The 13,274-nt window shown below is 40.8% G+C and overlaps 1 protein-coding gene and 1 long non-coding RNA gene across 8 annotated transcripts; one reads left to right on the forward strand and one right to left on the reverse strand.

Annotated features, from left to right (window-relative positions):
- Window positions 1-2,544: 2,544 nt before the first annotated feature.
- Pdp1 (pyruvate dehyrogenase phosphatase catalytic subunit 1) lies at window positions 2,545-10,514 on the reverse strand. 6 transcript variants are annotated; one of them, XM_036179109.1, is made up of 3 exons: window positions 10,364-10,401; window positions 9,684-9,718; window positions 2,545-6,426 (listed from the first exon to the last, which is right to left on the reverse strand). In XM_036179109.1, exons 2-3 carry the CDS (start codon window positions 9,712-9,714, stop codon window positions 4,769-4,771), a joined length of 1,689 nt encoding a protein of 562 aa, XP_036035002.1. In that variant the 5' UTR covers window positions 9,715-9,718; window positions 10,364-10,401; the 3' UTR covers window positions 2,545-4,768. The 6 variants fall into 6 exon arrangements, with proteins under 6 accessions (XP_036035002.1, XP_036035003.1, XP_036035005.1 ...); XM_036179110.1 differs by lacking the exon at window positions 10,364-10,401 and adding an exon at window positions 9,952-10,001; XM_036179112.1 differs by lacking the exon at window positions 9,684-9,718 and having other exon boundaries at window positions 10,364-10,514.
- Window positions 10,189-12,990, forward strand: LOC118578290. 2 transcript variants are annotated; one of them, XR_004944246.1, is made up of 3 exons: window positions 10,189-11,039; window positions 11,748-11,828; window positions 12,334-12,990. It is a non-coding gene; the product is annotated as an uncharacterized LOC118578290 (long non-coding RNA). The 2 variants fall into 2 exon arrangements; XR_004944245.1 differs by having other exon boundaries at window positions 10,189-10,750.
- Window positions 12,991-13,274: the final 284 nt, after the last annotated feature.

Consider the following 13,274-nt stretch of genomic DNA (forward strand, 5'->3'; position numbering starts at 1 on the left):
TATATTCACTAACTTCCAGCATGGCTGTGAATTAGACACCATTTGGTGGACTGAGAGCTGCAGATAAAGTCAGTGACATGGGTTAGACTTAAAAAAGAAAGATCAAGGCTTAACCTTTAGGTAGCAATATGGTAAATTAAGGTGAGAAAACCCTTTGAGAGCTAGATGTCAGATACTTCCCAAAAGTAGTGGTAGTTTTTGGTGGGGAGGGGGGTCTTCATGAACACCTCTCACCTGGTGCACTCAGGACACTTTTGAGGGTCAAGGGCTGGGTGAGGACCCTGTGGTGAAGCTTAACTGGGGAGGAGGGTGTGCTGGAATTGACGTTTTGGGTCCAACTGACTTGTTTATATAACTGAATCCTTTGGGTCTCTTCCCAGTTTAGGAAGCCATCTCCCTAGGAATAGGAAGAGGGGTGGAGGCTGCAAAGGGGTTAATTTGCACACTGGCATTTCAAACAGTAGGTCTTTCCAGCAAGTCTTTTAGATAACATTTTAGAAATCTTGTGTGTTAACTGCAAAATCAAATGACTGTTACAAGAATAAACTAATTCTCCTGCACCTGACTGCAGTGTCTCCTAATAGAGGAAAGCAAGATATATTCTTGAAGTCCATATAGGCTTTTTGGTTGTACATGCCTGCCCTGAGGTCCCACAGCTGCTTATAAAATAATCACCCAGAGGCTTACTATAATTACCAATTGCATGGCCTATGGCAGGCTTCTTTCTAGCTAGTTCTTATAATTTGACTCATTTCTATTAATCTGTAAGTTGTCACATGGCCGTGGCTTATCGGTATTTTCATATCTTGCTTCTCCTGGTGGTGGGCTGTTGTCTCTGCCCTCCTCCTCTGTTTCCCGCCTAGCTATAAGCTCACTTGCCATAGGCCAAAAGGCTTTACTTATCAGCCAATCAGAGCAACACATATTCACAGCACACAGAAAGACAGCCCGCAGCACAATTTCTAATGTAAAATAAAATGAACAAACGTTATTCAACATTGTGCTGACTCAAAGAAATTTAACCCATGGATGCTATGAACCTATATATTGGCTAAATAATTCCACCTCTAGTGTGGTTATTAAAAATGTGTGCACTGTATGATCATTAGTGATTAGTATGTAAGACTTTAACTACATGAACATCATTCTTAATATATTTACTTTGAAAATTTGTAATGAGTCTTGTTTAGAAAACAATGCTGTATATTGTTGAATTTCACCCAAGGTAAATTGTATTAAAAACTGGGTAGGTAGGGTTTAGTGGGATTCAGTTTGGCTTTCAAAGTGAATTAATTCTGTACACAAAAGAAATGACCTTCAAACTACAATGCCAATTCCAATATCATTGTCTTCAGTTACTTAGCTTTTCTGGAAGTAGTTAGGACACCACACCAATTCAACAAGATTCAACTTGCAAATCTGAAGAATTTCATGATATCAAATGTTATTTATGAAAAGAAGCCATATTCAGTTTAAAAATACAATTTCCAAGACCTTCTTCTATACCTAAGAACAAACTTAATAAACCAAATTCAGAAATGTGTTTGCCTAGTAAAAAGAGAAGCTCTTGTCCAAACAGTGCTAACCTTGTTTACTAAACCAGAACTGGGCCTGATGACACAGGCCTGTTACTCTAGCTATTTGCAAGGCTAGGACATAGGACAGATTTTAAAGTTCAAAGCATGCCTGGGCCACTTAGTAGGATCCTGTGTTAAAATCGAAGTATAGTATGTATATATGAAATAGTGAAGTTAGTACTAGCCAAAAAAGCAAAAGGAGGGCTAGAGGTGTGGCTCAGAACACCTGCTTAACATGTTACCCAAGGGCCTAGGTTCAATCCCCAGTACTGCAATAAATGCAAAATTGTCATGGTGAAAAGCTTGGTTAATACCCAAATACCATTCTCCAAATTTTCACAAAGACAATTTTGCATCTTTTATTTTCCCCATTAAGGTTATGAAGGTCTATAAAACTCACCTGTATTTGCATTTGTAAAGGTGAAGCTGAACCTTAGCCAAACAGTATTCCTAAGAAACCATCCATCTAAAAATCGACTTAGAGGGGAACTTGGTGTGGACTAAAAAGGTTGAGAATGGACAAAGTTAAGAAATTACTTCAACAATTAGGCAGTCTATTTTTACAATGGGATGGCTACTCATCAAATCAGGAACCCAAGAAACATTTAACATAAAATAATCTTTAAAAAAAAAAAAAGCTATACCAAAGAGTACACAACTTCATTTATACGAAGTTCTAAAAAGGTAGCACTATTCTGTTTATACAGGGCACAAGTTTTATGTGTAGGGTTATCTACAATAGAACATGAAGTCACTTTTGGTACAATGGGAAAGTTCGCTAATGGATATTGACACCCAAATCTCGTAAAAAAAAAAAAAGAAAGCCTTTTCATTTTATTGAATATAAATTATAACTGGACTTGAATAATTAAAATGCTATTTATTGGCTCCTAAAGTTGAATACAACCTACTACCCATAGAAGGCAGACAGTGAATGCTACTATTATTAAAAACCCACACAGGCCTCTCAGAAAGCAGATATAAAGCTTTAATTCACTGTGGGCATTTCTCCAATCATAGACAGCATTCAAACCAAGTGTCATACCATCATTCCTGTTAACTAGTTCAGGGCATATTACATGTAACATGAAGCACCGACTAAATATAAATACAGAAATTGAATACATGTAAGAACACTTAAATAAAACAAAATTGAAAGACTAAAATCCATGAATATTTACACAAACTGACATTACTTCTAGACATCATGTCACGGTGATGAGTTTTACAAAAAAATCACAACTACTTTTAAATAGTACCTAAAGATTTTTGAATACCCAGTTATTTTCATTTCCACATTTTTTCTTTTCTATATATGTAGGTTTGCTTCCAGACTGTAGACAAAACTTCTTGGATAATAAGGCCCACTTTCTTGAGTACAGAAATATTTGTATTTGCTGTATTATACTGTGACATTTGTCAACATGTAACATAGACCTCTCAAGTGGTGGTATTAAAAAGCAATTCCAAACAGTACTAAAAGTGGGGTTTCATACTGTAGTGTACATTTTTCATCCTAAGATGATGTCTCTAAAAATATTTAGAATATGTAATAGTCTTTCCCCATCCAAAATAAAGTGATATTTAAAAAGTTGACTTTAAAAACAAAACCAAAAAGTACTTCAGAAAACAAATCTTAAGATGTTCTGAGCTGTAAATCTTTCTGAGGCTTTCATTTGGACCTAATTTTGTAGCCAATACTGCTATATACTGATTTAGGAATAAGAATCTGGAGTCCCTGAACATGTACTTCAGATCCTACAGAATTCTGAAAGGACTGTATATTCCCAACTAATTATATAACAATCATGTTTTGTATTTTAAAAAAAAAAAAACAACTATGTGAATTTTAACAAAGTCATAGCTATATTTAATAGTAAGTGATGAAAATATATGCACAACTGTACACAGATCACCATTAAATGCAGGAACAAAAGTATCATTTAATGCATATCAATCAACTCCTAAATAGCCTACTTGAATATATTTATTTTCATGTACTCTGATACAGTATTAGAAAGGACTGCATGTAATTGTGGAGACTGCTGCAAATACATGATGCTACTAAGTGTTCTGTATCAGCATGCACAGATTACTATTTAAAAGTTTCTCATGTATATATCTTAACACATTTATTACAAGATATAATATATTTAAAGCATTTAATAATTTTAATCCAAATTATTTTAATTGACCTAAGTGGGGACAAAAAATTTCCTCAAACTGTCATAATACAGTATTAAAATATTACTACTTGAATTGATATTTAAACTTATTACATATGTTATCCTTAAAATTCCAAAATTCATGAAAACTCCTATCACAGATACAGATGTATGATTTCTCAACAGCAGTTTGTTTACCCCCACACACAGCTTGCCAAGACTTTGGGGACTATAGAGCAGTAACATGCTTGTAGCTATTAGGTGACAAGAACTAAACACAGCAGTCTCTTTTCATTCTGAGTACTTTTATTTCAAACTAAATAAAGCTTTTCTCAATACAAACCGAAAAAAACATTTTTCCTTTGTTTAACATTCACTAGAAGGATAAATAAAACTAAGAACCTTTATTGTCTTTTAGGAGTAGCAAAACAAATTAAGTTACACTGAGGAAATCAAGGGTAAGGAAGGAAGGACAATTTAGAATTCTTTCCATTTGGGAAGCATATTTTATCACACAATCACAAAAACTTACAAATCAGATTTCTTGGTTCATGGTCATTTATAGCTTATTGAAAAATACTTCAGGATAAAGTAAATGTTTGTGAATAATACATGAACTATTTTAAAAAACCATGTAGTAAATATTCTCATGTACATTAGAATCCTTATGATGAAAGGAGTCTGCAGATGGGGATGTTTTTGTTTTTGCCTTTTACTCTCAGAAAGATCCTTGCTTTTGACCTCTTCAAGATCCTATCTGCCAATTTTCATATTCTTAGGTTAGTAAGTCACCATTACAAGACACCTGCAATAAGGAACCAAAGTGCCTCAAGTGCAAGTACCTTGAGGGGCAACAGGACACAAGAGACACTCATGATGCATTTGCTGCAGTCAATCTGGAATACTGGACTAGCTAGAGCATCAGATGGGAAGTGTTTAGGATGACCTATTGGAATATTACTGTATTAGTTTCTTTCAAGTCAATCTGCCCTTCAAACTGGAGAACTGCCAGGATAACATCACTTACTATTCCTGGTTTTGATATGCTCCTACAACATGAGAATTGAACTGAACTACAATGATTGTAATGTCATCTCTATACATGCGAGCAAGTTCTTCAGGAAGACTAAGCATTTTAGAGAGTCGTTCATGATCGACAGCTCCAAACTCATTGTTGCCTACAGCATGGCGAATGAGATGGGTTGCTGCATTCTGATCCTCAAAGACAGATGACATCTTTGCTCTCCTTTCTGTTAAAAGGCCATGCATCTGTCCCAGAGTAACCTTGTACCCACCAACAGCTATTGGCTGTTGGTGATGCATACCAGTTAAGTACTCACCCACAATCCTAACCACATCCTGTCTATGCATGGTCTCCCACAACCCATCAGTTGCCAACACCAGGAATTTATCCTGTGGCCTTAATCGGTGGTAAGTTACCTCTGGCTCAGCAGTGAGATAAGGAGGTGTATGATAGTTGGGAGGGATAAACTTGGTATATTCATTGTCATTCAACTGGTCTGGGCCAGACTCTATCACTCTCTTTTGAAGGTCAATGCTCCATTTGAACTTTACATCTCCAAAAGCCCTAAAAGGCATCAGCAAACCAAGCAGCCGATCCTGCTTCACCACGCTCTTGGCCTCATTCTTTGGGTGTTCCAATTTCAGACGTTCTAATTCTCTTTCATTCTGAGCATTGTGGTCATTAGAAAGTGTGACTGCTGACCAAGATCCATCTTCTTCTTGCACACCCAGCATGGCTCTACTATCGCCAGTGTTAGCCACATGGAGGTCAACACCATCTACATGGGCCACACAAGCAGTAGCCCCAGAAAATGCCACCCGGAGCACCAGATAATTTAGAAAAGAATTAGGATCACCAACTTGAGCCTCCAATGAAATGTCATTATCAAGTCTCTTGAAAGCATTAATTAAAGCCTCTTTAACATCAATATCAGCCGATTCTCCAGTATTGAGGTCTATAAGCTCTTGCCAGTAAGTCCTCAAGCTGTTGAAATACAATTTGGATGCCTCCTTACTGAAGTAATCATTGGGGTGCTTATGCCACTGAAGGATAGGCAACAGTGCCCGACCACTCTCCACTGCATTTTCAATCTCTAGCAAAGTCTCATGCGGTAACAAGGAAACAGCAATGTAGTAGAAGAGTCTTTCACTGACTGCCTGGGAACAAGCACAGCCTGCATGACCATCAAAAACCCCTAAAAGCATCCCTCGGGTCTGCAAGCAGGTTGCTGCACTTCTCCGGTCCTCAATGGGTGCATTTGCAGGCAGCTGATTGCTGTCAAATCCAAGAATGGAACTGACATTTTTGCCGTCAAATTCTGGTACTTTGAAACTGTATTCATTAGCTTTAAGGATGCTGTTGACTTGTGGAGGTGTGAGGTAAAATTTCTGAGGTGTAGAAGCGTATCTCCTTCCTTGAGTACACTGCCACCAGCTCTCCCTTGGTCTACAAAAGGTAGCATATGCTGGATGGGGTGTGTATCTCAGACGATTCTGAGGAATGAACGGTGGCGAACAGCAGAGATGTTTGTGGTGGCAGTAACATGCAGTGCCATAGATTCTGCTCAGTTCACAGTTACGGAAGAGAGGAAAAAACAGTTGAGTCGGTGCTGGCATGGCATCAGAGAACAGTGGTAGGCTGGATGTTCTGACTGGGATTCCTAGAGAGCAATTAAGACAGATACACAGATGGAAAAGTTACACTCCAGATTATTTGACAAGCTTTGCTTTATAGAAAATACTAAGGGAATTTATATGAAAATCCATATGCTAGGTAATTTCTATTGGGTGTTTTATGGTGATTACAAGCCTTAGCCATTCATGAAGCCAAGACTGAACTATACTTAAATTTCTCTTTTCTTTGTATTTCTGTGTGCAGTACAAACTGCTCAGCATACACACAGATCTGGCTGGAGAAAGCTGAGCAGGAAGTTATGTAACACTGTGCCGCAGCAGTCTACCTGCCCAATCACCCTTCTCCTTCTCTATGCTTTTTTAAAGGGGGCCTTAGATCTCCCATTTGCACAGTTACTTCTACCATTTATGAAGATCTGTTCCTTGACCTGTGATCAATCTGTTGGCATTTGACTGCACATTGCTATTACTAAGTGTTAATATATCCTTAACAAGTGCATATTTATACATTATTGGTAAATGATATACACATACCACTATACTAATACAATGTTCATATAACTTATATAAAACATTTTCAACATAAAATTAAAACAGAAATTCAGTGGACAGTCTTGTAAAGTTTCCTTCTGTGTACCACTGTGCCAACTTAGTGAGCTAAAGAGGTCTGCTCTTCACCAACCGATCCTAGAAATGACAGTTCACCTCTCTGGGGCTCTCCCAACTAAACTTTAAGTGACTACATGGAAGCAGACATGCTAAAGCCTCTTTAGGGTCCACGTTTTTATGTTTGATGTACTAGGGCTTTGAAATCAAATGCAGGCTTTTTTGATTCATTGCTGAATTTTCCTGTGCCATTTGTGATTTAAAAAATTCAAGTATTCTTGGCTATAAACCTGATTTGGGTAACATAAAGGGATCCTAATTCAGAATTTAATTAACCTGCCACCATTGTTCCTTGCTTAGTGGTCATAAGAGCAAGCTATAGAAATATTATTTCATCTACTATAGATCCCTATTTACTCCTTAGGGAATGTTTTCTCTTTCAGTTAAAAAACATGTATCTACTTGTCATAAGAAAGCAACAAAGAACAATAAATTAAGTCCAAGGTTTGGGTTATAACAGTATAGCATTATGAGTATCCTGAAGACATTATTTTACAATAGGTATTTATCTAGAAAACTTAAGTGAACGTACATCACTATTTCAAATAATGTATACCAGAAAAAAATTTACAGTAACATATTTTCTTTGAATTCTTAAGATACTGTCTGAAGTATTCACTTATCCTACAAGAAACAGACTTTAGAACTGCTTTAAATAAACAAAGATAAAAAAGAAACATTTTATTATCAACTATTTTTTCCAAAAGCTGAATCTACTAAGAAAAAAATGAAGTATCTCAATGTTAAGAATTTTCATGTACTTTTTGGTGGGTACTAAGGAAGTAAAAAGTGAAAATGAGGGAAGAGAGAAAGCCAAACGTTGAAAATTCAGCTTTGTGCCTGCTTTTGTAGACAGCACCAAACCCAGCTGCTGGTCAGGATGTCTTCTGTAAATAGTAAAGTACTTGACTACCAAGAAGAGACTTGTTTCTAAACCCAAAGACAAAAGTACACACTAGACAGAACTATAATTTCATAAGTAAGCCTTCTGAAATGAGAAAAAGAAATCCCTAACAACAAGAATTTACTGGTACTAACCACCTAAATAACAACAGTTCAAACTGAACACCTGAAAGTCATCCAAAGGTTAAGGGTACAGGACTGAGCCAGGGGATGTGTGAAAATGTGACGCCACACCAACAATGGCTTGTAGATACAAACCATACCTCTTTTTCATGCACGTATGCAAAAAAGCTATTTTATGCTGCAAATACTATCATTAAAAACTAAAATATAAGTTCAATTTTAATCAAAGTAAATTTTCTCCAGATTCTGTTTGTATTACTTTAAAACTTAAGGTGGTGGTGGTAGGGAGGTGGGCAAAGGCATAACAGTTTAACATCTACTCAAGGAATGACGCAGCTAGGAAACCTTCCCATTCCTTAAGTTCCCAGGTTTTGATAGTTTTCTGCTTTTAAAGTCAATTAGAAATGAATGAAACCTGGTAGCAAAAAAAGCTCAGGATTCATGCAGCAGGTGCTTTGAATATTTAAATTCAAGCCCTCTGCATTTTTTCTTGACAGCAAAAGTATTTGAGATGAAAAGTCAACATAACAGAGTGATTTGTTTAACTGTACCTTTTCAGTTATTCACAGATTAGCATATGAATCGCATTCCAATTCTTCAGCTCCTAACATGCTTTCAAAAGGCAAATTCTTAGGGAAGTTGAATTCATGGAAGTCTGTCCTTTAATTAATAAACATTCTATCAGGTCAGAACCAATTATATAGTATTTTCATCAGACCAGAAATGGTACAAGTCAATACACTACTAAATGCTTTGAAAAATTCTTAATAGCCTTCTAAGCTGCCTGTGATTCAACAGAAAACCTCTGTGAAATCTTAATAAACTTGCTAAATTAACAGAACAGAAGCTTCCTCATCAGGCAGTAAAAATATCAAGGTAGTTGTTGGTAAACTGGAATAATCTCACATTCTTTTTTTTTTTTTTTTTTAAAGTTCATACACCATCATGGCTCAGACTTGGCAACACTCTGTGCAGCATCGCAGTCCTAGGCAGATTTGGCTGATATTGGCAATGACTAATAAAAAGATGCGCTGTAACCAGAAACAGCGAGAGCTCCATCCATTCTTTCTGATGTGTTTGGCAATGCCTGTGCCAAGAAATTATTCCACTTCATCAATAAACCCACTGGCCAAATCAATTAAGAAATGATACTGGTGCGCCTACTCCGGAGCTTCTCGGCCTTGCAAAGCTTCTGATGCAAACGAAAAGAAATACACTAGTCATTACATGTATCAGAACCTCCGTTTATGTAATCTAATTGCATTAAACACCCTGCATAAAGGTTTGTGGTTTTTCATTTTCTGGAAATGCCTAGCCATTTCACATCTCAGTATCTACAAGAATGAACAAACCCTTATCCTTAAGACACAAGGCACCAAACCGTAACTTGTTTGGTCAGTTTCGTTTGTCCCTACCCCAAAATCGCACTTACTAAGATATCAAAGAAATTCTTCGGGTCCAGAGCGCCTTTGTCTCCCTTTTCCTATGGTACCCCTGAATTCCACGCGGACCTAAGAGCCATCCATTCGTACACAAAATCAGTCACCATCCTTCCTGGGTACCCAACACAGGTAGTTACGTGAATACCTACCAATTCGTCTGGGCCCGGGACACACACACATTCTCCTGTCATCACAACACGGAGCCGACAACATCCACAAACCGCGCGGACAGCAGCAGCGACAGCAGCAGCGGCCCATTGAAAGCAAGGCAGAGATGCTCATTAGAGGAGGCGGTGGCGGGGAGGCGGGAGCGGAGGAGGGGCGAGGTCTCGCAGCAGCCCCGTGAATGGCGGGGAGGGAGGAGAGAACGGAGGGGGGAGAAAGGGGAGGGGAGAAGAGGAAGCCAAACAAACCCACCCTGCCGGCGAGGCGGCAGCACGGCCCCAGGCGGGGGACTCGGGGAGTCCCGGCGGGCGCAGCGCGGCCGCTCCATGCAGCCGGCGCGCCGAGTCCAGGGGCGCGCAGCATCCTCAGGCCCGCGCGGTCCCACGCGGCGCCCGCTTCCGCAGACCTCGAGGCGCAGCCCGCCGCGGGCAGCCGGCGTGGCCCGGCGTGTCGGCGGCCGGCCCAGGCGGCCACGCCCCGGCCACAGCGGACGTCCCACGCGCTGACAGCCGGGTACCGCCCGCGCCCGCGGCGGCTCGTCCCGACCGAGGCCCCGCGCGTACCCGGCCGGCCCTCCACCCGCGGTCGCTGCCCACGCGCGCCCTCCACCTCACCGCCCTGACTCCCCCCTCACGACTCGGCAGCGGTGGACGAGGATACGAACCGGGCACCGTGGAGCACGCGCGCCGTCTGCCTCGGGTGGCGGCCGCACCCCTCCGTGCGCTTCCTTCCCTCAGCACCGCGCAGCTCCCCGGCGCGCGGCAGCTCGGCCCAGGCCGGCCCACTCCGCGCCCCTGCCTCGCCCTGCCGCCACCCTGCCCCGCCCCCGCGTGCGCTCGTGCGCTTCCCGCCTTCCGATTGGCTGCGCGATGGCGACTGGGCGGGACCGGCGAGCTAGGCCCGGGCCAGAGGGGCGGGGGCGGAAGAGGGCGCGCTCCCTGCCAGTTTTGTGACGTCATGGGGGTCAGACAATCCCTTCCATTTGGCACGGCCTGCCTATTGGCTCCACGCGTGCGCGCGCTCGCGTGACCACGCCCTGTTGCTGGTGAAGGTGGGTCTGCGCGCGCCGCCGCCCCGATGATGGACAGCTTGGAGGGGGTTGGCCTGGGGCTCATCCACGAGGAAGCACCTGGGCAGGCCTCCAGCGTCTCCGTGCGCTCTCCTCGGGAGCCGCTTGCTTCCCCCGCGGGCGGGCTTCCGCGAATGCCTGGCACCTCTGCGGGGCCCGCGTGGCGCGCTAGACTGGCCTGAGGACCAGGCCTTCTCGGGGAAGCGACTCACCCCAGTGAAAACCTCAACTCCCCGGCCTGTTAAGTGAGGCGTGGCAGAGAATCTCGGATGTGTGTATTCATTCATTCAAGACCAAGTGGCAGATTTTAGGAGGCTTAAGTCGGATGGTGTTTTCTGTTATTTTTCTCGATGCCCTTGAAGTCCCAGGGTTTAGGCCAAAGGGAAGTTTGATGAAGGAATTCTTGCCTTTGTAGAGTAGGTGTGTGCTCCTGTTCTCTGAAGGACTTTGAAATCAGCAGTACCTCCTTGGTCCTGACTCATTCAGAGTCATGAATAAACAAATGCAGCCAGTGGAAGTGGGAAGAACCTTTCAAGTCATTCCCAGTGACAAAAATCCATCTCCCTTCCATGAAACTCAGTTTGCTCATCTGTGAGGTGAGGTTAGGTTTAGGACTTCATTACCCTTGTATGTGCTAAACAAGACACTAAAGGTTCTGTCCTTACCACCATCCACAAATGTTTCTTTACGGGATGATGGCTTCTTATCTACATCCACATAGATGCCATATTCATGACATAAAAGTTTCTTGGGAGATGTCAGGTAAAGTATTGTACTTCTGCTCAATGTTAATGAGTTGACTTTGAGTTATTGCATACATTAACATAAGTTAGCAAAGTGATGTGGACTAGATACAAGAACTGCCAGGTTTACGGTGTTTTATTAATCTGAATTATTTAAATTTTTATGTAGTAAAGGAAAAGCTTTATATAAGCAAACTTGTAATTCATAATTCCTGAATCTTTGCCCCTCCCCATAGGAGGCTTATGGACAGAGAAGATGAAGAAGGTGGGTTAGAATAGAACAGGTACCACAGGTAACTCTCCCAACCAAGAACAAGGTAAGGTGTCCTTAGTCCCCTGCAGTTCTCTTTTAGAACGAGGAGATCTATTTCTCCTTCCCTAAAAACAATCACACTCTGGCAGTTTCTATTTAAATATATTCTCAGTATATCTTGATCCAAGGGCTCAGTGTGGTCTGAATTTGTTCTGGGAGCATGCACAGGAAGGCAAAACTGTCCTCAAGTATAAGTTTAAGGGAGAATCCTTATTTCCCATCTTAACACTATGCATAATTAATTGGATGTGCATCTAATTAAAATCAGATGCATTATGGGAAGGAACATGCACAGTTGAGAAAATGAATACAGGACCTAATCTACCAAGCAAAATGTGACTCAACTTCTATCAACCAAACAGCTGTTACTGAACTACATAAACATAAACCCTAAATAATAATTTCAGGCCTTCAGTGTTCTCATGTAACCTATTGCCCATCTTGAGTTTCTCTTTCTCTAATCTGTATTATTGCTTCACTTTGAATAAAATTATCTTGCTATTTTACAGATCTGTGTGAGCCCTTATTTCCAGCTCTTTGGATAAGAGGCCAAGAACCTTGAAACAACTGACTGCTGCTACCAATAAGAACTGTAAATAATGAGATTCCAGAATTTACAGCTCCATTGAACAAGACCTTGAAAGTTGTTGCATTGACTAATTTTCTCATAACACAATGCTGTCAGTGTCACATAAAATTTCTTTTTCAAACTGATTTTCATATCTGCATGGGAAATTCTAACTTGTTTTACTATATCCAACATTTCAGTTTTATACCAGGATGGTATTGATTTTTGCATCTTGTTCTTCAGCCAATGACTTGGCTATATTTAAAATTAATGCTGATTCTTAAAAATAAAAAAAGTTATTTGCCACCACTAAATATAGTCAAAAGAATTTGTCATCAAGATTGAATGCCAAGATATTTCTGGAATTGGAATAAAGCCTCCACAGAGTGATGACTTTGAAATAATCTCAGAGGTGTAAGTTCTATTCTAGTTACATGATTGAGTGACATGCACATTGTAACACACCAGTCTACAGCGGTTCCAATGCCTCTGTACTGGATGAGGTTCTCTGCCTTGATTCTCTTCTGGCATGCTCTTAACTCTCTTTCTGGATGGAGGCTGCCCAATTGGGCTTCCTTCAGTAGTGCTATTTGTTATTATGTGGCCAGGGCTAGGACAAATCCTTGGATTTTGCTCTGTGACTTGCTGAGCCACCAGAACACCTGTTGGTACGTCAACATTGAAAGGTGTTGAAAATTAACACTAAAACAACCTAGGATTGTTGTAGAGAAGGAACAGGCAAAGAGAAAACAGGATCTTTGAAAAAAAGAACTATGGCCCAAAGAAAGCACTATTCAAACAAAACAAACTGTCTATCCTACATAAATGCCTTTGAGATACCAACACAGAGAGAGAAGTGACTAGTAACATTTAAGTTGTTTC

Source organism: Onychomys torridus, chromosome 2, assembly GCF_903995425.1.
Source record: "Onychomys torridus chromosome 2, mOncTor1.1, whole genome shotgun sequence".
Classification (NCBI taxonomy): Eukaryota; Metazoa; Chordata; class Mammalia; order Rodentia; family Cricetidae; genus Onychomys; species Onychomys torridus.

Coding starts and splice junctions, on each gene's coding strand:
- Pdp1 (XM_036179107.1), bottom strand. CDS start 9,816: ATGAGCATCTCTGCCTTGCTTTCAATGGGCCGCTGCTGCTGTCGCTGC. Junction 6,427..9,683: donor TCCCGGGCCCAGACGAATTG/GTAGGTATTCAC, acceptor ATTGCTCTCTAG/GAATCCCAGTCAGAACATCC.